Source organism: Callionymus lyra, chromosome 2 (assembly GCF_982586985.1).
Source record: "Callionymus lyra chromosome 2, fCalLyr1.hap1.1, whole genome shotgun sequence".
Lineage (NCBI taxonomy): Eukaryota > Metazoa > Chordata > Actinopteri > Syngnathiformes > Callionymidae > Callionymus > Callionymus lyra.
The window spans coordinates 42,962,368-42,985,717 of NC_141819.1; the positions used below are offsets into that span (position 1 = coordinate 42,962,368).

The window sequence follows — 23,350 nt, forward strand, 5'->3', positions numbered from 1 at the left end:
CTTTGGCTGTTTTCTAATTTCTGGCTCCCTCGCATCCTCCGACAGGAGTATAAGAATTTGAATTTTACACCAAAGTGATCACACTCACTCATCTATCAAATCTGTTGAATATCCTCAGGCCCTTAAGTTCAATCTGCTGCTGCAGAAATATTTGGGTTGCTCTGTGTCTCAACCTTCATTAGAAGCTCTCAGATCTTCACACTAAGAGGAGACGGATGAGCCATGAGGTTTGACATTCTAATTTTAATTCAGTCTGATACATCAGATCACTCAGATTTTGACACTTGCTGACAACAGTGGGCAGTCTGTTGGATGTCACACTGGAGGTCAGCTTGACTCTAAATTGCAGTGGACATCCTCTGTTCTCAGATTTCTTTAAAAAAAAAGAAAAAAAGAAAGTAATTGTATTTCATGAATCAATTTTATTTCATTGTTTTTATTCTGTACTCCTTTTACCATAAGATTGTTCTGATTCTGATCTAATGTCTTTTTATTCCTTATCTCAATGTTCGTAAACCATCATAGTGGCAGAGCTCACAGTGCCCTGGGAAGAAAGAATGGACTTGGCTCATCAGTCGAAGCAATCCAAGTACCAAGACCTGATCGATGAAGCTGTCCTAAAAGGATGGCACGCCTCAGAGCTAATGAATACAAACTAAATAAAATAAATCTTGATTAAATAAAATGAGATTAATGAAATAAAATGTTTAACATTACAGGTTATAAGGAAACATGAATTATGAACATACAAATGTATTAACAAAAGAGCAGGCAAAAGGCACAAAAACCATTGTCAGATGGAACTGAACATATACTAACATAGGACAAACCACGTATACCACAACAATCAAGGGTGACAGGGATCAGGTGACACGAATCAGGGCAATCAGATCAGGAGCACAAGAGGAAGTAAACAAGACAAGGATCAGAACTTCACAATAAAACCAGGGAATGAGACGAAAGGGAACATGAATGACTAGACATGACACATGTCACCAGAGTAAATGCCTTTAGTAAATGAAGAAAGAAGCCCAGAGAGTGAAAGGGAATAAAAAATATCTTAAAAATCACGCAAAAATTGAAGTGCTGGGTCCAGGGTAGAGACAAAAAGGAAGAAGATATCAATCCTTTGAGTATAAAATAATTATTTTACTTTCAATGTGTCAATAATGTGGCATTATTGTACCTTTATGAAATATGTAAGCTTATATGAAAAAGATGGAACCAGAGAGATCCTAATCTGTTCTGAGTCTTCAGAGGACCTATACGCTTTGTTGCTGTTCTTGTAAAAGAATCTACCTGTTGCACGTGTCACTGTAAAATCCGGGCAGGGCTTAGTTAAACTTGCACCAATATTGACATTTTATCACACATAACCCTGAAGTCCTCAGAAGAGATCCCAGTCTTTATTACCTTGCTTCTGTCATTGTGGTGGAGCAGTAGTTCTTTACTGAGCCTCTTTTTTCTTCATATTCATAGTTCTTCATCCTGGGGAAATATAATAATAGATACTTTCTATTTTTTCACTCACCACAGCGTGTGACCAAAGGTAAGATTTGGCTGATGTGTTTCCTCATCAGAGCAACAATTACATTTCAGCCTAGCTTTGGTTTCATTATGATTAAAACAGCGGTTATTGAGCTTCCAACACAAACAAGTCTTGAACACCAATTCACCAGTGTTTTCACACACTGTTGTTCAGTGTAAGTCGTTTTTATTTATTTATTTTTTTCGTTATTGATCTTTGTTATTATTGTTAAACTTCTGTGTATGTTTCCTAGAGCTAAATTGGCAGAAGATTTTTGGAGTCTTTTTTTGTCCAAAATAAATGCTGCATTGTGCCCATAAAATGATGAATCCTGTTGATTCCCATTTGAGCCACCCAATGATTTACTCTCCACAAAATAAATTTGGATTGAAAGAATGCAATATTAATGAGGTTGAAAAAACACAGTTGTGGATTGATTAAATTCTATTAAATGTCTCCATAAATCTGCAATGTATTGAGTCCCTCAGCAATGAGGACTAATGCAGCAATCTTCATGTCAGATACTCTCGCAACAAAAGTCCATTGAATTCTATCAGGATTAATAGTTATTATGCAAATTCAGATTAGCCGATCGTCACCGCCGCAAATTCATTCTCCTCCCGGATCCACCTTCGGGAGCCGCGGCTGTGAGGATCCTATTGTTGCGAAGAGAAATGAGGACGTCTTCGGCCAGCTAGCACAATTTGTTCCCTTTGTGATTAAGATGTTAGCACATGCTCGCTAACAAACTACTGCCACGAATCAGGTTTTCAGAGCTGATGAATTCATGTGGTTGTTAAATAAGGCTCGTTCTCGGTTTTACATTCAATGAAATCCCATCACCCTGTTGCCCGGAACATCATCTTTAATGTTTTTAATATTTTATAAATGTAGCATACGTAAAACATGGGATGCTATAAGGCACATTATTTATGAATCATGCTTGCACATCCTTGCACATTCTCCCTGTGTTTACTATTTTTGCAATGCATGCTGGGTCTTTGTTGTTTTATGCTGGAGCCAATGACTGGAAATTTGATTTCAAGTCATCAATATGTGTTTGAACTACAAATGTTTGCGGTCCAGTCTCAGTTATAATTATCTGACATCTACAGCTCCTAGGGCAAATATTTGGACTAAACGTTACTTAACTTAATCTTATTTATATTTTTTCACCAATCATTTTCAGAATCTACTGATGGTTCCTCGCACACGGTTCAGGACCAGAGGAGAGAAATCCTTCCAGGCTGTTGCTCCTAAGCTTTGGAACGATCTTCCTCTCTCTTTGCGCTTGATGGAGTCTACTGACTCCTTCAAGAAACATCTTAAGACGTTTTTATTTGTTAAGGCTTTTCCTTGATTTTCTGGAACTCCTGTTGTGTTATCAGTTTTATCTTGATCTTTAAAAAATATACTTTATTGAATATTGTTTTGATTGTTTAAGCGTTTTGTGACCCTGGTCTGGAAAAGCGCTATACAAATAAAAATTACTTACTTACTTACTTATAATTGGTGGTGGCTTTTCATGTTCTTAGAGAGCGGGTAATCCTTGCTTTTTCGTGAAGCAGTTAGTCAGAGAACACAATTACAGAAACAGTTAATCAGAGTCAAAAGGTGAAGTTAAAACCGCATTTGATATAAATGATTAAAAGATGCAAAAATCCTGAATGCATCCACAACAGGAGCAAAAAGGGAAAACCCTCAGGATGGATGGATAGATGGATGGATGGATGGATGGATGGATGGATGGATGGATGGATGGATGGATGGATGGATGGATGTATGGATGGATGGATGGATGGATGGATGGATGGATGGATGGATGGATGGATGGATGGATGGATGGATGGATGGATGGATGGATGGATGGATGGATGGATGGATGGATGGATGGATGGATGGATGGATGGATGGATGGATGGATGGATGGATGGATGGATGGATGGATGGATGGATGGATGGATGGACGGAGTGTCAACAGGTTGGACAGGTTGATCAGGAGGGCTGGCTCTGTGGTTGGCATGAAGCTGGACTCACTGGTGACACATCTATCGATACAAACATCAATAAATACATGTAAAAACAATCAAATAAATACAAACAAACGATATACAAAGTCATACATAAATGAAAAATTGCCAATAAAAAGTAAAAAGTGCATGTTAAGCATGAGGGAGAGTCCTATTGTAGCATCTTATGGCAGAAGGAACAAAGGAAGTGATCCGTTCTCCAGTGCATGGAGAAGAGCCTGTTGCTGAAGTTACTCTTCTGAGCTGCCATAGTGTCATGCAGAGGGTATCGAAGGCCATGTTTCAGAGACATGGCTTGAGATGGAAAACTCTTTTTCTGTAAACTAAAAAGAAGAAAAAAAATAAACTCACCAACAAACAGTAAACATGAGACGCTTACTATTTTAGTTGTTTTTGTGAAGATCTTTCTAGGAATAGTGTCTGGTTCCAAAGAAATAAAAAGTCTAGTAAACGTAACCGTATCCAAACTAATGTCCCTCTATTTTCAAAATAATCGAAGTGCAAGTCAGACCCCAAATACTTTTAGGAGTCAGCCAATGCCAGTTTTAAGATATTTTCATAAATTCTGAAAAATCTCAACTTTTTCCTAGGCTGTTGTCAGACGTGTTGTAGAAGGATCTCATTCTAGTTACAGTAGGCAGATGAAAGAAATAAAACGATTGTACTATTACATCGAGAGACTGAGAAGCATGGCAGAGAATGGCTGCATATGAGTGGATGCTAATTGTGTCTGTGTTTCATGTTACACGTTTGATCATCAACACGTGTCAGAAGCAGGCGGCTGTTACTCCCTCTACGCCGACTCCTCCGAAAAGCTTTTCCACTCTCTGCTTGCTGCCTGCAACTGAACGTATAGTGAGCAGTCGCCGGCGGTACATTATCGTCTCTCACGCTCTACTGTCTCTTCTATTAAATCTATTCATGAATCAAATTAGCTTTCTTGCCTCAACTGTCACTTTTTTCGGAGTAGGATCCAGCCCTGGACGTTACCCCGATAAATGCTGAATAAATTGAGCTCTACATAAAATTAAATAGTAATCAGGGGAATATTTTTGAAAGAAATTGCGGCATAATCAGCATCTGCTGGAAGCTCTTTAGCATACAGAAATACGCTTTTCACACTTTATTGGCTCCTAATTGTCATTTCTCTGACTGAATGGCTTCCTCCGCCTGATAATGATGCCGGAGCAGCCACCATATGGAAGCAGAGCGAGGGGACAGCAGGTGGATACAAAGCCATCCGTTGAATAAAAATCTCAGCTTGTAATTTACACCTCACTCTACTTTTCTCAGCGTCCTACCTGGCGTGTGAGACGGACAGGAGAGAAGTGGAATAAATAAGAAAGTGTTTGCAGGTCTGCACTTTGAAGATGACGCAGAGGAGAGTCATCCAAAGGAATTCTCCCGACTTCAAAAGGAAATGAGGAAATAAATATGAGATCGAAGGAAGCGCATAGCATCAACACTCAACTTTCTTCTACTATAAAGAGAGCATGTGCCGCTTTAATGTTTTTTTTAATACTTTTCACACAAAGACGCTTTGTGCATCATAAACTCTGCCCCTCTTTCTTGTATTATAACAGCAGGAAATAAAACATACTTCAGTGTTGTTTACTGCCATGCATCATTGTGTGAATAAATTTGTCAGATTTAAGCTCCTTTCCTGAATATTTCAAACCTCAAAAAAATTGATGTAGAAGTCTGCGTGGACCAAATTACCCTGTGAGTCGGCACAAATCATGCATTGTGTTTGTGATGGGGTGGTATATATGTAAGTAAGTAAGTAAGTAATTTTTATTTGTATAGCGCTTTTCCATACCAGGGTCACAAAGTGCTTAAACAATCAAAACATTATTCAATAAAGTATATATTTTAAAGATCAAGATAAAACTGATAAGACAACAGGAGTTCCAGAAAATCAAGGAAAAGCCTGAACAAATAAAAACGTCTTAAGATGTTTCTTAAAGGAGTCAGTGTGGTATCGTAGGAGCCAAGAGTAGCTTATCCAGTATTCTGGGGTGTCTTTAGAATACTAAATTCAGGGGACTCAAACTTATGGCCCGTGTACCATTTGCTGGCTGTGAACCGCACTGGCCCACCATTTGTTGTCTACATTTGTATGGAGAGCAAGGGACCCCATTTTTTGACCAAGTCATATGGTTGAGGAACATGGTAATTTATAAAGATTTGACTAAAAATAAGATGGAAAAGATAGTTCAAATAAAATGTTATTTTCTAATTAGACAAAATTAGATAAGCCCAAATTATTTTGTCCATCAGAAGTGATGAGGTAAAGATAGTTGACAACTATAAGTACCTCGGTGTGTGGCTGGACAGTAAACTGGACTGGTCCTGCAACACCAGTAAGTTGTATAAGAAAGTTCAACATAGTCTGTACTTTCTGAAGAGGCTCCAATCATTGAACATCTGCAGGAAACTCCTCTGCATGTTCTACCAGTCTGTGGGGGCTAGTGTCCTGTTTTATGCTGTGGTGGGTTGGGGTGGGAATGTGTCCAAGAGGAGTGTCAACAGGTTGGACAGGTTGATCAGAAAGGCTGGCTCTGTGGTTGGCATGAAGCTGGACTCACTGGTGACAGTTGCTGAGAGGAGATCATTGAACAAACTACTGTCCATCATGGATGATGACAGTCATCCTCTGAACACTGTCATCAGTGAGCAGAGAAGCAGATGAAGTGCACGAATGCTCCTCACCAGATGCAACACTAATAGACTCAGGGTCTTATTAATTCCTCGTGCTATTAGTTTGTATATTCTAAGTTTGGGGGCAGTAGAGCGAAAGTATCATGATATTCTATTCTATGTTAATCTTTGTATCCTTTTCTTTGTGTTATTTCTTTTGATCTACGTTCTTTGTATTTGCGAAAAAAAGGTCGAAACAGTCACACACTGCCAAGGAAAACAAATAAATGCATGTCTAACTATAGACAGTATGTTAGAGATAAATCTGCTGAATAAGTCTTGTGAATGAAACAATGAGTAAGCTCAAACAGAAGAACATCGGTTGTTCCATCTGCTTGTGAGCCAAACAGACATCTGGACAAACTCACTCGTGTGTTGGAGATAGATGAGGTTTATTTTTCTTCAGAACACAGCAGAGGTTTGAGGGCATCAGGGGTCTTCCCTGACACCTATTGATGAGTATATTTGAATGTAGGCAGAAGATGTTAAAATGATTTTTACACAACCTTGGTCACATACTTCTTGTCTCCACAATGTAGACTGGTCACTGAATATAAGTGAGTTACTATTAGTATTTAATGTTAGATTACACAAGACAAATTAGTGTCAATCAAGTTTTACACGATGTCAAAGCTGGTAATTGTGTTTTAAAAATGTAAACACCAGTTCCAACCAGTGTGTCACTGACGTTCTTGTACATACTTGTGTTCCCAGTGTCTGCCGAGTGGTAAAACCACAATGAGTGAATCACAGTGTGTTAGAGGCAAGAAACAACTTTTAAACTGTAAGAAGGCAGAAACCCCCAGCAGAACCAGACTTGGTGTTGACGGCCTACTGCTGCAACCAGGAGGGTGAGATCAATGTACCTGACACCCACAAGGTGGCGAGCTCTCCTGTGACATGGCCTCCAAATAGACGTCAGCGCTAATAAGAGACATGAAATGATAACGCATCATTTCACCCCCGTTATCAGTTGAAGTTGCCAGTGGGGAAAGTTTTGATCAACAGAATGACGAAGCATGACAGTGTGTCACCAGTGGATGACTCCTGGCAGAGAAACCCTCTATAACCTACTATAGCTGCATCGAAAACAGAGTCTGTTAAACAGTGGCTGAAGAAGAACAGCAGGTCAAGGAACGGACAGGAACTGGGTAAAAGTGAGTTCTCTGGAGTAAAACATGATAAATATTTGCTACTTTGAGGAATTAGCATTCCAGTGGAAGGTGATATATAACTCCAGATAGTGTGCAGCAATCCTAGGACAAAGTTCCATTCCTTTGATTGAGCGGAGCTTGCCATCTGATCTAGCTCTGAGAACAATGAGACACATGGTCACTTTGGAGCAGAAACAGACACCCAAGTTCTGGAGGCTCACAAACAAGGGAAATTCAATTCAGAGTCCCAAAAGTATTGGCAGGATACTCTGGTCAATGAGGACATCCTGGTACTGAGTCCACCCCCAAATGCAAGTGTGAACCAGTGTGCTTTTGATGAGATTCACAATAGATCCAAGCTGCACAATTTCATACACTTCAGTTTGTGTCTCCTGATATTTGAGACATTGAAATATGGGTTGGTCAGAACGTCATCCAGTTACCCTGCCGGACGCAACCATCATTTTAGATGACATTCAAAAAGCAAAAGTACCGATAAACTGATCGGGATAGCTAAGGTCAATGAGGTCTTGAGCCTCCAGTCTTCTTAGAAACCATGAAGTAAGAAAAGGCCGGTTTTCTTCTCTGATACTGGCACTTGAGTGACCACTGAGCACCTTCCTTTTCAAACAACCATGTCGCTCTGGTAACCCCACGTGAGTGAAAAGCACCTATTCAACCATATTGACTGTGGAGGTTGCAGATGAATCCAAGCTGCGTAAGAGTCTGACAGGACAGCACTTGAGAGAGAATGATGCCAGAGCACAAGAACAAACAAATAAATAATATAAAATAAATGTGTGTTAATGAAAATAGGCTCAGGCATTTCCACAACCCCACAGCTTGAGACAGAAAGTAGGAAACAGTGAGTGCTCTAGAGCTCAGGCAACCACACAAGGATTACATTTGTTTCTACAAGGGCTGTATGTAGAAGCTCATAGACAATATTCAGCCAGTGGGGCTTTTCAATAAATCCTGCTTTATTATTTTTCAAATTGACAAACACTTTAAATATGTGACGCCAACAGTAAAACTCTCTGTTGAATAAATTGTTTTCTCCCCGCTAGCTTCGTTCTAAACTCACAAATGCAGCCCCACTTTCTTCGGACAACAAATATGTGTTTAAAACTACAGCAGAAAATGATCTACTCCTTTTAAATTTCTGCCGTAAAGAAAAGATGTTTCAGGATTTTATTTGAATTTTCTTTGCAATGACCTCAGTAGGAAGACAATAGACTGAAAACTTTAAAATTCAACTCAAACACGGGAATAAATAACAAAAAAAATCAAATCCAGGTCAGTTGGAAAAAAAAAAAAAGTCTGTCAGTCCGGCGGGAAAACTGGTTGAGATCAGAACCAGAATATTTCATCACACTCCTGGAGGAACGATTCCCAGCTGGAAGTTCTCAAGTTGAGAGTCATTTAAACACTTAAAGTGATAAACAAGGTTTACAAGTAACCGCAAAGAAAAATTAAAAGAAGAATATTTAATGATTTGATGATTTACATCAAGTACAAAACAATTTCATGACAGAAGCAACATGCTCTATGTGATTTGATCCGAGGCCACATGTGGCCACTGGTCCTTTGGATATGCTTGTTGTCCACTGATGAAAGTTTAGAGAGAACAAACATGAGAGCAATTTGAAGATGAAAGTGAAGATGTAGTTGCTTATCTGTCATTCAAGGCATGGATCACAAGAAAATGTCTGATATGATAGTTTCTTGGAACGTTTTGTTCTTTGTCTGGTCTGGGTATTGCTGGAGCGTATTTTTGAGCACCAAACATGGTGTTTCACTGTATATTTGAAGATGTTAATTTTACACTCCAGCGACGGTCCGTTCTGCTCGACTATCAAAAACATGTCAGAGTTTGGCAGAGGAATAAAACCGGTCAGTGAGGGAGGCAAAGATGAATGTATCTTGTTGAAAAGAACTGTTATTACAGCGTCAGGCTTCCAACTGTGATGAATGAGACTCAGTCCTGACTCTTGCCTGGAGAAATGTATTATCTGTGTGTTGTCGATCCAGTTACACAAAACTACAGTCAGCTGTTTGTCTGCTAAGCATTGAAATAAAACCTTCTAATGTTTTTATTAACATCGATACAAAGACTCATCTCTCCCATGAGGCTGAGAATTGGTATTTTTAAATAGCAATTTAAAAAATGTATATGATTTATATTTGCTCTTAACAATTAAGGATTGGTTATTACTTTATTTAATATTCTGAAAGTTCCATCAGCAGCCTTCGACTTGTTCTTGGTTCGATGATATTTCACTTGCGTTGGGGATTACTGTATTTAAACATTTTAATCATCAGCCCTAAAGACAGTTTTTAGCTCACAAATTAATTGAAATTGTCAATAGCGGGTTTCACTGAAGAGGAAGAAGTTAATGTCACTTCAATACCTGAAGAAAATAAATCACATTTTCAGAAGGAGCGTGTCTTTTTGTGAGATACATCCCTATGAGTCTTGCACTTTAAGCATGGTAAAAACATAAAGGTAACAACCTTTAAAAGAGTTACAAAATCATTCCTTCAACCCACCTTCATATGCGATTTAATGTATATCCTATTTTTTTTTTATTGTGTCACAATCTCTAGAATTTAATTAAGTTTTTAATTGTTTCTTACTTTTATCTTTCTACCTTTCAACGGTGAAGATATAATTTTATTTTCATATAGCTGTTTTCCTTTGTTAAACTACCTTATTGTGGGCTAATTGTTTTACAAACCAGACTACTAATACTATTTTTAATGAACTATGTGAGAGACATTTTACTCAAAGCTTGCTGCTATTGGCCCCTTTATTCCCCTGGCTTGCATCCTTTTACTAATACCTTTAATCAGAAAACCTTGGAACACCAAAGCTAAAAACGAATAGTGTTTTCCAGACATGACATAATATGCGTTGGATCCATATGGCCCATCAAGCTCTTGATTTAGCCAGAATTCTTGCACAAAATAACGTCTGGAAAAATGAAGATTGGGGTAACCTTAATCTTTGAACACTACTTCAAGGAAATTAAAGTGTTAAAATAACCCTAACAAAAACCAAAAACACAATTTTGGCTTCAATGATTGCACTAAGATATTTATAATGCGTACGTCGACTGATGTCTTAGCACATTTAGAACAGAATCTCTAAGATATAAGGTATTAATAATTCACAGCTGAAAATAAAATGCTGCAATACTGGGTCTAAAAACTATTTTATCTTTAACGACTCATTTCTATAATATCTATCCATGTTGCTCTTAAGAATCCATCAACTGAATCAAATAGATTCATCCGCCAACTTCAGTTCAATCTCACTTAACTGAATGTTCGGCTCCACACACCTGTGACATCTTCACATAAGAATTCCTGTTTGTGTTTTATCTCCTGCTCACAGCAGTGTTTGATGCCTCTGCTTGCTCCAGGTGTGTTTTTGTCTTCACCTGAAATGTTTGCAGACGGTGGCTGGCGGCTGAGAGCGCAGCAATTGGAGCTCAGCGAAACAATTCCCACTGTTTTAGACATCATGCTCGGGATGGAAATATGCCTTGTTGGTTTTCACGGGGATGATATCATGCAGGTCACAGATAACTCAGCTAATGACATTTATATTTTGATGATATCTTGTTTGAGGATAATCAACAGACTATTATGGGCTGCCGTACTTCACATTGAGCAGAGAGCAGCCATCACTCTCAAGGCAGCCGACTAAAAAAACATCTGTCTCTGCGGCGATGACAGTGATGTCACTGTTTGGAGGTCACAGGGGGAGATGGAGATGATTTGATGCGTGACAGAGAAGGAAGCTGTTGTCGCTGTCAAACAAGCACATTTGCATTGACACGCTCGACACATGCTCTGATGAGGGAGGACGCACAAACACAAGTGTCGTTATGACTCTTAGCTTGATGCTCTCATTTCTCTCCCTCCGCCTGTGAGTGTGTAGCCGGCGTTATAATGGAATCGGCTCAAGCCTGTCACACACATCTGTTATTAGCCGTCACCTCTCAATCCAGCCACTGTAGTTAGTGCTCTCCGAGTAACACACACACCTACGGTTAGTGAGGCTGACGAGACAAGACGACGAGAATAAAATCAAGTGTAGCGACAGACCTTGCATTTGATCTCTGTCCGTTCAGTGGCGAGCAGGATGTAATACTATGCAAATCAAACTGCAGAAGCATTTCCAGATGAGTGACAGCCTCCCTAACTGGCAATTAGCAAGTGTTGCTTTCTCATTGGCTGTAGCTGCCTGAGTGTCTGGTGACAAGTGAAATGGATAAACCCTCCTGGCTATCTGGTGCTTAACAACATCTCACAAATTGTGTCTGAGCCTTTTCCGTCTTCATCTGTGTTCCCCGTCAGTCTCTTTGCTTCCGCCAAGATGTTGGTGGACCTTTACAAATGAAGGTAGCACGAGAAGATATGACATTTGATCTATTAACAATATAACAGAAGATCGCTTTTTAAGGAGCTGTCTTTCAATGCTTTCTGTGATAGACACATCTATCTGTCTGTCTCTTTGATATCTAACATCAATTTGTTCGATTAACTTAAAATGAGCTCTAACTATTAACGTGTCACATTACTGTTTGTTTTTATAATTATTCCTGTTCACTATTTATTAACAATTTTGAGAGCTATATGGTGTGTTCTTTTGTTTTCAGTTTGAGATTAAATTTAAATTTAGAATGCAGAATATGAATTAAATAAACAATTTCTTTGTGGACCGGAACGCTTTCTGCAAAAAATGTATGCAATATTTTGCATTCATATCACTTGATATCGATAATAAAAATGTTTGTAAATATACGCGTTCTATGTCCATTTTCAACGTGTGACAAAGTACATTATAAGGGGATGAACAATTATTAATTATTATTAAATTCCACTTATATAAAGCAAATGGTTTCAAGTTCATATTCAAGAGAGACCTTTTTACTTTCAATTTTTTTTTAACCCTTGTGTTATCTTAGGGTCAAGGTGACCCGGAGGCCCGAAAACAAATTTGTTTGTGGTATCCCTTGTGTTATCTCTTAACTTACTATCAACTGGAACCAGAATCCCGACTATCTGTAGAGCCAACACTTGTGCTTTAGTTAACTAGATTGATGTTGTACTACGACCACTAGATGGTGTCAAAGTAGATGAAATGTGATGCAGTCTCACACGTATCCCGTGAAGGTTATACTCAAAAGTCATTCTTTTTTTTCTTGAACAACCATTAAACAAAGCAGAGACAAACTCACTTGAATGGTTAGAGCATGAATAAGCATCCTACCTGCTTATCAAGATGAGTTACATATGAATTTCATTTGGGCTTTATTTTCTGTTGCACAAGTGTTTTGTTGTGAGGGGATATTGCCGTCGACTCACACGAGTCAAGCTGGGAGACAAAAGAGGCAATAATCCCTCAGAAGCACATTCAATCTGATACGGGCCACAGAAGAGGCGACTAAATTGGGAGACTCTTGTTATTGCTGAGCAGGTATCTCATCTACGGCTGGACGGACGCTGCCTTTGAATCGCTTGCTGCTTGAGAGGCAATGAATTAAAGGGGGGAGGAAAGAGGCGGAGGAGGGAAAAGATGGTGGAATAACCTTCTTCAACCTTCCACTGTGGATTCAAGACACCGAGCAAAGAGATAGAGGGACAAACATTCTGTATGTATGTGAGAAACTGCTGTGTCGGCTCTTTTTCAGCAGATTCATTAACATGAATCAATTTTCATTTTGAAGCACGAACCAAATCGGTGAGATACAGGTGAGATTATGTCAGTGAGTTAAGGTGGGACATAAGAAACTGCTGTCGTGATCACTTGTCAATCAATATTTTGGACCGCAACCAGAAAGTTGAGTGAAAAGTGCAACTCTGGGGTGTGATATTTGCCCAGTGAGGCGTGGTATCGATTAGAACTCCAGATATGGGGGCGAGCTGTAATTAAAAGAGGATTTTCACAGCACTACATAAAGCAGAGAATCTGATGCCAAGTGTCTGATAAGTAACCTTTGGAAGCAATATCAGCAAGAACTTATGTCCTATGTAGAGAGTGACAATTCAACAAGAAGAAAAATGAACCTGTCTAGCCGATACTGTAGATCCTCTATAAGTGTCGCAACAATTCTCTCTGACCCCCCATTTTGACTCTACACTAACATTAGACCCTGCCAGCAGATTGACTATATTTAGATAAACTTGGAGGACTGTTGGTAGTCATTTTCTGGGAAAACTAACCACAGCATTGTTAGAAGTAGAACAAGAAGTGTTAAAGAATCCTGTTTGGTGTGAACACACCTTCAGAGTTGTGAAGTTTGGTATTGAAAATTGACTGCAGATAAACATCAATCTTGTCAAAGTTACAATGAGCAGTCTGTGTTTATCTTTATGACTGACAGAATGGTGCCACAGTAGGTAACCAATAATTTGCTGATCACTCTGTTCAATTATGATTAAACACCAATAACAATATTCAGCTATTGTTTGAAAAAATGATTGCGATATATTTAAAAAAAAATCTGTTTTAAAGGCATATCGTCGTGGAAAAATGGATCAAAGCACGATACAAGCCCAGACTGACCTTGTTGAATACTTCATGATGGTTCATCTCCCTCATACTCGGAGCTTGGAGGTAGCTTCGTCTTACTTCTAGACTGAGAACCAGTGTCAAAGGTCCATTTTAATAAGCATTTAAATAACAATTTGTTTTGGTTGAATAAAATAGCAATGAAATCCACTGTCAGGTACCTTGTAGGGATATTTGCTCTTCTTGTACTTTGTGTTTTTGCCTCAACCTTGCTTTGCTGAGCAGCAGTAGGTCTGCAGCACAATCTCAGATGCCAATATTTAAAGGGCAGAAACAGTCGCAGGCCACAGCAGGTGACTTAAAAGAGCTCCCATAAAACTAGATGTATCTCATGGTGAGTTGGATTTATCTTCCCAGGATGCAGCAGGGTTTGTTTTTCACTTTCACAAAGATGAGGGAATGAGGTATGAGGGAGAGTCAATCTTTTCAGGTGAAAAAGGTATTGTGGACGCCCAATGGTTATGAAAATATTGTACAGCATGTGTACGATTAACCAGTGATTTAAAAGACAGCAATTATATAAGCCCATAAAAGATTTCTTGTTAAATTGGTTCCATTTAACTACTCAACGACCAAATAAATGTTGTTCAAAGCTGGTCTGTTTGCTCCTTTCACAAGGTATGTTTAAACATCTGTATATACATGTTAAAGGTGTTTCCACAGCAGGGATAGTATTATTTTAAGGGAGTTCACTCTACTTTTTTATGGTTAATATTAAAAGCTGTTTTCCAGCCACCCCTGTGTTCTTATTAACATCAACATGGTAAATGTCCAGCGCTGTCTCGTTGATAGTACTGTACAATGAAAATACAGGAAAAAAAACAATAATATGAAAGATTTTTCACAAATTAGTTGAGGAATATAAATCACATTGTAAAAATGATCAGAGAGATTTGTAGGTGAACTGAATTGAATCCTATATAGATGAGAAACTTGATGCAGAATTGTAAGATTATGTCTTCAAAAATGGTTTTGTAATCGTCATAAATGATTATTATTGAATACTTTACACACCAAGGACGTGACAACACATTTTGATCTGTTTCCATACAACACAGTGAATTTTAAATGCTTCGCTCAAGCTTACACTTGTTTCATTCTACATTGACATCATTGACATGTTGAGGACTATTTCAAAAACATATGCTGATAATATAACAGAAAATAAACAGCCAACATAAAAATCTCCTCCACTAAAATATAATCAAAGAACTAAATATAAACTAGATATGCATAAAAGCTAAACTAAAACAGTACTCTAAACAGTGAATGTTTCCCTTTAGGGTTATTATCAAAGCACAGATTAAAGGAGGGGGAAATAAGAGTGTTTCCTGCTACCACATGAAACAGCTGATGGAAATGAACATTATAAAAAAAAAAAGTATTTAGAACTTACATCGTCTCTGACTTCTGATGTCATGAAAGTTTTGGAGTGGACCTGGTCAAGTCAAGTGTATACATCCTTGAAGACAAAAGGAATTCTAAACCCTTATCTCTGGGTCCAGGTGACCCAGTGGCCCGACAACAAATGAGTGTAAGGTATCCCTTGTGTTGTCTTTGGGTCAAGGTGTCATAAGATTAGGTCACTGCTCTCGTCAGAGTGGTTCGTGAGTGTTTTAAGTGGAAGAGAGAAAAATCAGTATCTCCAGAATGAGTCCATGTATCTCAGAATAACATGGGGCGCATTCCTCTGTGTGGGGATCAGATTCTGCCCCAAGTGAAGGGCTTGAAAAATCACAAGAGTTTAGTGTGAGATCCAACGACTGACTGGGCCGGGCTATCATCAGTTATTAAGATTGCTGCACTGATCTGCGAGATAGCCAAATGGAAAGGCATTTGGTCTACTGGATGTTCACCTTCTCACCTTTAGTCATGGTGAAAACTTACAATGGACCTTAGAATTATTGTTAAAATATCACCTCTACAGTGAACCATTTCCCACATTTTAACATTGTTAAAAATACCGGCAGCTGCTTAAAGGTGCCAAGTGAAGGCCAAATGCAAAACAGGATTAAGTGTAAAATACGCCAGTATTTATTTGTTTGCCCGCTCACGCACTGGCAGGCCTAAAGACTCTCAAGTGCGGGTTAAACTCCCCCACAAACCAGGCTGTCGGCTTAATGGCCTCTGCCTCGCACTGATAACTGCGTATGAAGGTGTAAGAGCCTTTGTGAGGAGAAACAAAACCTTGCATCATATTGCTTTTCTCTTTGAAGTAGTTTGACATTCAGCCCAGGATTTAGAAAGAAAGCTGCTTCGTCTGGAAACTCCTCTTGTTGTTCTCCTCTCCAGAGCCAGAGGTTCAAGTTCGGGTTTTGATGGTGTTGCTCTGCGAGGTGACGAGCACGAGGTCTGACGGCACAGGCCAAATATTGTGTCAAACTTCATCCCTGCAATGAAACTGGATGAAGACATGCTCATCTCTCTGAAGAGCCACGGGACAAAGAGAGAGCAGATGTGAGGAGAATAGCGTAGCCGCGAGTCAATGCTGATGACAGTCAATTTGTGTTCGGCGAGATGTTCCGGCAGAGCTTCTGCTTTTATAAAAAATCAAAAAGGCAATTGTGTTTGCACCACGGTTGCCGTATTGACTGTGAAATAAGTGTTCTTCTAAAGTCTGCTCCAGCACAGAGCTATCAATCTGAAAATATTTCCCTGTTCATCCGACCACCTTACAGGAGGAACTTGTTTTTCCAGGCTTATCCCTGTAGCTACTTTGTTGAACAAAACATCAGGATCTATTGACGTTTTAAATGCACTTGTTTTTTATTTTACTGATACGTGTTGTGGGGGCAGCAGCTGATGTAAAGAGGCCAATACAATACTTTTTTCTTTAAGACATATCTCAATGATTATATATCATATCATATAGTCAAGGATAACCTCAGAGGTCTACCAGGTACCCCCACATTAAACTGACAAGAGCTCTATGAAGTTTGCCAGATGCTGTTGGTCATGTGAAGGAAATATACTTCTCTGTGACTTATAGCTGAGTCATTTCAGCAGATGTGTTCCAGTAGCTAAGACATACCATTGGGTAGATCCGCACACAAGTACATTTTACGGACAGAAAGTGGGTTTCTCTTAACGGTTCCAATTTATTCCATGTTAAAAGCATATAAACGGAACTGTGCTAAACAGAAAGATGTGAAATGAATTATTTAGTTGCAGAAGTACACAACACTTTAATTATATTTTTTCTCATGTAATTGTCATATATATTTATAACATTCAAAAGTAAGTTTAATTGTTTAGATTCAAAATTAATAAAGCGAAAAAATAAACTTTCACTTTTGAAGGCTTTTTTTAAAGCACCTGCATGGTTATTTTAGAGTAGAACAATTGTTATTCTATACATTATACATATTACATATAAAATGTAAATTATTAGTTGCTTTTAAGTTTTCAACTAAATAATAAGTTCAGATGTTAACCTTAATTGTCAAGATGACCAAATGATAATCAGTTAAAAGAACAATCGTGAAACGTACCCTCGGTGCAACTCAGGGCCGGGTCTAGGCAGGGGCAAGAGGGGGCCTGGCCCCCTCAAATAAATGTTGTGCCCCCTCAAACTTACATATAAGTAAGTAAGTAACAGCACAATGCCCCCTCAAGATTTGTGGCTGCCCCCTCATTCATGCCTGTCTAGACCCGGCCCTGGTGCAACTACTCGTTACTCCCAGTAGGGAGCGCACTTCTCATACCATCCTTAAGGAGTCAAAGGAGGCAAGAGAGAGGCTTTGGTGTTTTATAGACCCGTGAACATGCCAAAATCATTGATGCTTATTACATTTTACAAACATGTAGTTTTGTTTAAATATTCCCCTCATCCAAGGAGCAAAACATCCACAGTGAAACTGAAAAAATATATTTTAAAAAGAATGAAAGAAGGATACTTTTCAACATCGAGAGTAAAGCTTGCAACCACATAGATGCTGCCTCACTGAGCACCCCTGCAACACTGCATCATTTATTTAACATTTAATGTTTTACGTTCATAAAAGCATCCTCGAGTAACTATTCGATTTGAGATTTACTGAATAGGGATTTTAATATTTAAGTAATCAAGCTCATTAACAGTCACTCAGTTCAAAATAGTTTGAACTTAACACAACAGTTTAATATTTATATTAATTAAATGTAATTACATTTGATTCGCATATGTAAAAATCTATTTGGATTATTTCTTTACAAATAAAATGTACCAGTTTTATTATTGCAGTGTATACTATATTATTGAGCTATTATTCAACAAAATGTTGTTTTTAATAATGTCTTTGATTGATTAAATCATACAGATCGACTGTATTACTTTATTCATTTGATTTTTTTTGCCGCCTCACTTGACAGTTATGTGATGATAATGTTGATCTTAAGACAGGGGAGTCCAAACTTTTGAGGAAGAGTGCCACATTTGATGATGTGAAAGCAAGGGGTATCATTCCCAGAGACCCTAACTTTTTCCACGGACAAGGGAATCAGCATCAAGACTTGGCAGCTTCACCTTGTGGTGTTTTAAATTGACTTGTGATCTCCTTCTGCCACTAAAAAAAAAAATAGTTCATAACTAGATGGTGGGCTGCAAATTGCCCTCTGGCCCCTGCTTTGGGCTGAAGGAGTGATTGTTCTAACTGAGCTCTAAACCCCCGAATATCTATTGTAGTATTGTGTATAGAACTGATGTGTAGATGAGGTTCCCTGAAACAGAAAATATCAGAGCTCAGGTTGAAAGATAATAAAACGCCTCATCCACCCATCACTCTTGTGTGCAAACATGTCTACCTGGTTCAAACCCATGATGACTGCATGGTGTCGGTTCAGTTTCGGGTGTGTCCATATGCGGGTCAGTGAAAGATGAGACACATTCCACGGTGTGGGCAGGTATAAAGGTTTAAATGTGGAGCAGGGAAGGAGAGGCGTCTTTCACTCCAGGCGGGCCATCCCTGATCTCTGTGGCTCCTGGGGTTCTGTGCCAGGAGCCTCACTCTGTGGCCTGGTCCACTCTCCACGTGTCTGCAAACTGAGAGCAGCTGAACATTTCAAACACCTGGCGGGAGACTCCACACTTTCCAGGCGCTGACACAGAGCGAGGAGAAGCTGAGAGAATCTTGGATGTCTGAAGGCCTGGAGCTGGAGCTGGAGCCCACCGTCAAACTCGAGGGGAGATGTGACGCCACGAGTTTTGACGGACGCGCGGCGCCACCTGACGCCGCTGCAGCGGACACACCGAGAAATAGCGCCGCCTTGTTGCCGCGCAGATTGACCCGGAGTCCGAAATGTGCACGCTGTCGGAACCACGGCGTGGTGTCGTGTCTGAAAGGACACAAGCGCGTGTGCCGCTGGCGAGACTGTCGCTGCGCGTGTTGTCTGCTGGTGGTGGAGCGGCAGCGCGTCATGGCGGCGCAGGTGGCGCTGAGGCGGCAGCAGGCGGCGGAGGTGAGGAGTGATCAGGTGCAGGTTAGTGCGCGATCAGAGCCTTTCTTCACCAGCAATATGTGTTCCAGACTCACGAGCATCTAGCTGCAAACACTTTTATTGAAGCGTAAACCTGTGAGCTAGTGTCGAGTTCGTTTTTTCTAACAAAATCGATTATATTCAAAGTACTTTAATATGTAATTTCACATTAAAACATACTATTTAATTGAAACAATCCACGTTTTATTTAAAGCTAAAAAAAAAGACCCGTGCGTTCAGATTTTGTGAAAATAAATAGTTGACTTTCTTTATATCCGGATATAAGACAAAAGAGAATTCAAGAATCACAAAGAAAATTATAGTTACATTAAAGAAAAATGTCAAAAATAATTTTATTCAAAAAAGAACCCTTTTAAAAAGTGGTTAAATAATAAATTAAAATAGAAAGGAAATAATGTTAAAAAGTATCATTCGTTTGGATGATCTAAAGTCAACTGAGATCCTGTGAGTATACCAAAAAAGAAAAATAAATTAGGCCAATGAAATGTTTATAACATTTTAATGGATTTAAATTATTGTAATTAGATGCAAAAGCAGGTTTTTTATTTTTTTTTATTTTGAACAGTGTGAAGGTATTTATTTCCTAAATATAACAATAAACAATTATTTAATTTTAAACAATTCTCCAGTAAGATTGAATAATACTGTACAAAAGGAAAACCAATGCAGATATGAAATTCCTTTTTTCACCACACAAGGCAATAAAGAAAATCTTAAATAAATAAAAGGCTAAAAAAAAAAGTTTAAAGTCAACAAAACACAATTTATAATTGTTAATATAAATGTATATATTTTTTTAAAACACAAAACATGTTATTGACGTCAACTATGATCATCAACAACATCATCATGCAAGAATATAATACGAGAGAGGTTGGCTAGTATATTGAAGTGCACTAAAGGAGGAACTAACTTGTTAATAGATGATGATGATAATGATAATAATACATTTCTCTTGTATATATAAGATACGATTTTAACAAGGATATAAGGCATATATTGAAAAACCATTATTGATTCAATAATCCATGTTTCAATGTGAATGTTAAGTTTAACTAAGGTGAAAGTAGAATAGTTATTCCAGAAGATGTTCAGTATACTAACCTTCACTATTTCATCTATTAAACTATATAAATAGTTAATTAACTTAACTATTTAGGAGTGCACATTAGAATTACGAACTATTAATAAATGAGTATTTAGAGTAAAAATGTGTGAACTGATATCTCAATTTAAAGTCCAAATATGACTTTGTCGTCTTGAATGCATCTGTGTGACGAGTGCTCAACTGCTCCTCCAGGGGAAGAAGAGCGTGAGATGTTCAGCGCCGCTTCGTAAAATGTTCCATCAGCGTTACAGCGGAGAAGTGGAGCCAAGTCTGCTGGCAAAGAGCATCCTGCAGGGTAAAGTGTAATTACAGCCTCATCTCTCGCTAACCCCACCAACACCTCTCGTGATAATTCATTTCTAATGTAACTTGTCTTACACTAACATGCCTAAACTCCTTTGAACTGCAGATAGAATTACCAGAAATAGTTTGACTTAAATGTGGCGCTGAATTCTTTACAACAAAGTCCATTTAACTCATTGGAATAATAAAAACAAATAAAGAACATTCCATTTTACAAACTGATCCTCGATCTAGTTACAGTAGAAGCTATGTAAATACACAAAAATCCAATGCTTGTTCCATCATAAATCTCAGTGAGTATTTGAGCCTAATTTACAGTATGTGGCCCTCATGAGGTCAGAGGAAAAGTCATTAGACAGATCATGCAGATAAAAACGATTTCGTTTTGTAATTTGTTTATTATTCATTAATATTTCAATCCTTAATATGACTATAGTGATTTTGTTTTATGACTTTTGTCCTCTGTTTAAGTAAAGATGTTAAGTAAAACTTGCTTTGTAAGTATTAATTAACAGACAACATGTTTCAGTGAATATTGTAAAAAACAAAAATGTGCTTTTACATCTGATAAAAAAGTTATATAAAATAAAATAAAGTGTATTAGGCTTGATTAATGAGATATTTTATTTATTATTTTATTTAAGAAAACACATTTCTTAAGTATAGAATGTGGCCCATGCAGCATATTTCAAACTGCAGCATTACTAGTTTAACTAGTTAATTTAACAATCATCGACAATAATCATCGTTCTATGTTGTCTGATAAAATCCACAAACATAAGCTCATGAAGTTCTCTGCAGGACTGAAGCCAAGCGTGCAGCTGAAGGACGAGGTGAAGGAGTCACAGGAATGTGACCCCTCGTGTCTTCCCTGCCCATCTCTCAGCGCCCGGATGAGGAAGAGGAGAACCTTTGCTGACAAGGAGCTGGAGACGGTGATGCTGCAGCGGGAGCTGAGACAGAGGGAGCTTTCTTGCTCCTTTTCCGCCCCTAACAGACCCATGTTACAGCCTCCGCCCCTGACCCTGACGCCTACCCTGCACTGTCAGGACCAGTCCCCCTCCTTTTCTGGGGCGACTGAGCATGAGTGGAAGTACAAGCCGGTGTACGACTTCCACCTTTGCCACGTCTTCCATGGCAGAAGCTCATCAGACTACAAAGACTTTCTGTTGTGCCGCAGCCCTGAGCAGGAGGAGATAGACGAGATATTCCACTGCAAGAGGAGAGCAGAAACGAAAGGTTCCTCCTCAAGTGTCACACACTTTATATTGGGTCATGGCCTCCCAGAGGTCAGCACGCCCAGCAGGACTTTGGACGTTTTACCACTGATAGCTTGTGGCTGGTGTGCAGACTCACATGTTGGGCTACAAAGTCCTCTCTTGGATGCAGTCAAGAGTCCTCACGATGGCCGAGGCACGACTCCAGCTGTGAAGCCATTACCGTTCTCTGTGGAGGCCCTGCTGAGGGCCTGACCTGGAAAATACACACAATTCTATTTATGTACTCAGATCCTTGATTTACATGCTTATTTGTTGTGTATTTGAAAACAATAAAATATATTTTTAATGCAGATATTCACTTTGAGAATGTAACACTTCCCTTTGTCAGCGGGAGGTCAACTGGTGGTGAACCGAGCTGCCCCGACTGCCAGTCGGATCTTCAATTCTCTTTCCACTGGCGCCATGAAACAGAATGAATGAACAAGTAGCGTTTCAACTGGTGCTGCGTCGCTCACGCAAGGCTTTTGATGATGTTATCAAAGTATAGATTTCGATGTTGGACTCGTTTTCGCCCTCTGGCATTGTAGCGCTAACACATTCAGGTGCTGGTCGGGAGTAGGGGAGGTGCATTCAGACCCAAGTTTGGGCTTTTGATTTGGGTGTTCAGCTGTGTCGGTCACAGTTGTTCAAAAGGAGCTTTTGTCTCGCTCAAGAAGTGAAAAAGATCTTAAATAAAACAGAAAAAAAATAAAACATCATCTCAGGAATTGTTTACACCCCGTGTAGTCTATGTGTGAAGATGTTGCAAGACTTTCAGGCCACAGATATTTGGGCACCATAGAGGCAGGTGTGGGATCTCATTGCATTATGTTCAGTGTCCGGCTTGGTTGTTTTTATTGGTTGGACATGTTCATTACTCACTACTTCATGCAAGCACCCAGAAGTCATTTCATTGTAAGTAATCCGGGATATTTAACTGATTGACGGTTGTTTGTCTCTGCGTGCCCTCTGATAGGCTTGTGGCCTGTTCAGGGTGAACCCTTCCTCCCACCCTTGGCAGCTGGGATACGCTGCAGTTTACCACAAACCCAATAAGGGACTATGTGGTAGAAAATGAACAAATTCATAAATTGCCTCTGAAATACAAGCAAACTTTCAACAAAAAAAGTTTTAAACACCATTATTTTAAAGATTTTGAAAAGTTCAATCACACTTTGAATTTGTATCAGACTTCAAGTTTTCTGTGGGA

At 39.0% G+C, this 23,350-nt stretch overlaps 1 protein-coding gene across 3 annotated transcripts; it reads left to right on the forward strand.

Annotated features, from left to right (window-relative positions):
- The first annotated feature begins 18,935 nt into the window (after nt 1-18,935).
- On the forward strand, nt 18,936-22,666 carry dmrt2b (doublesex and mab-3 related transcription factor 2b). Of its 3 annotated transcripts, none has more exons than XM_087783113.1 (3): nt 18,936-19,452; nt 20,771-20,873; nt 21,683-22,666. In XM_087783113.1, the coding sequence occupies exons 1-3, from the start codon at nt 19,108-19,110 to the stop codon at nt 22,351-22,353; spliced, it is 1,119 nt and encodes a 372-aa protein (XP_087639239.1). In that variant the 5' UTR covers nt 18,936-19,107; the 3' UTR covers nt 22,354-22,666. The 3 variants fall into 3 exon arrangements, with proteins under 3 accessions (XP_087639239.1, XP_087639240.1, XP_087639241.1); XM_087783114.1 differs by having other exon boundaries at nt 18,936-19,446; XM_087783115.1 differs by having other exon boundaries at nt 18,936-19,431.
- Nucleotides 22,667-23,350: the final 684 nt, after the last annotated feature.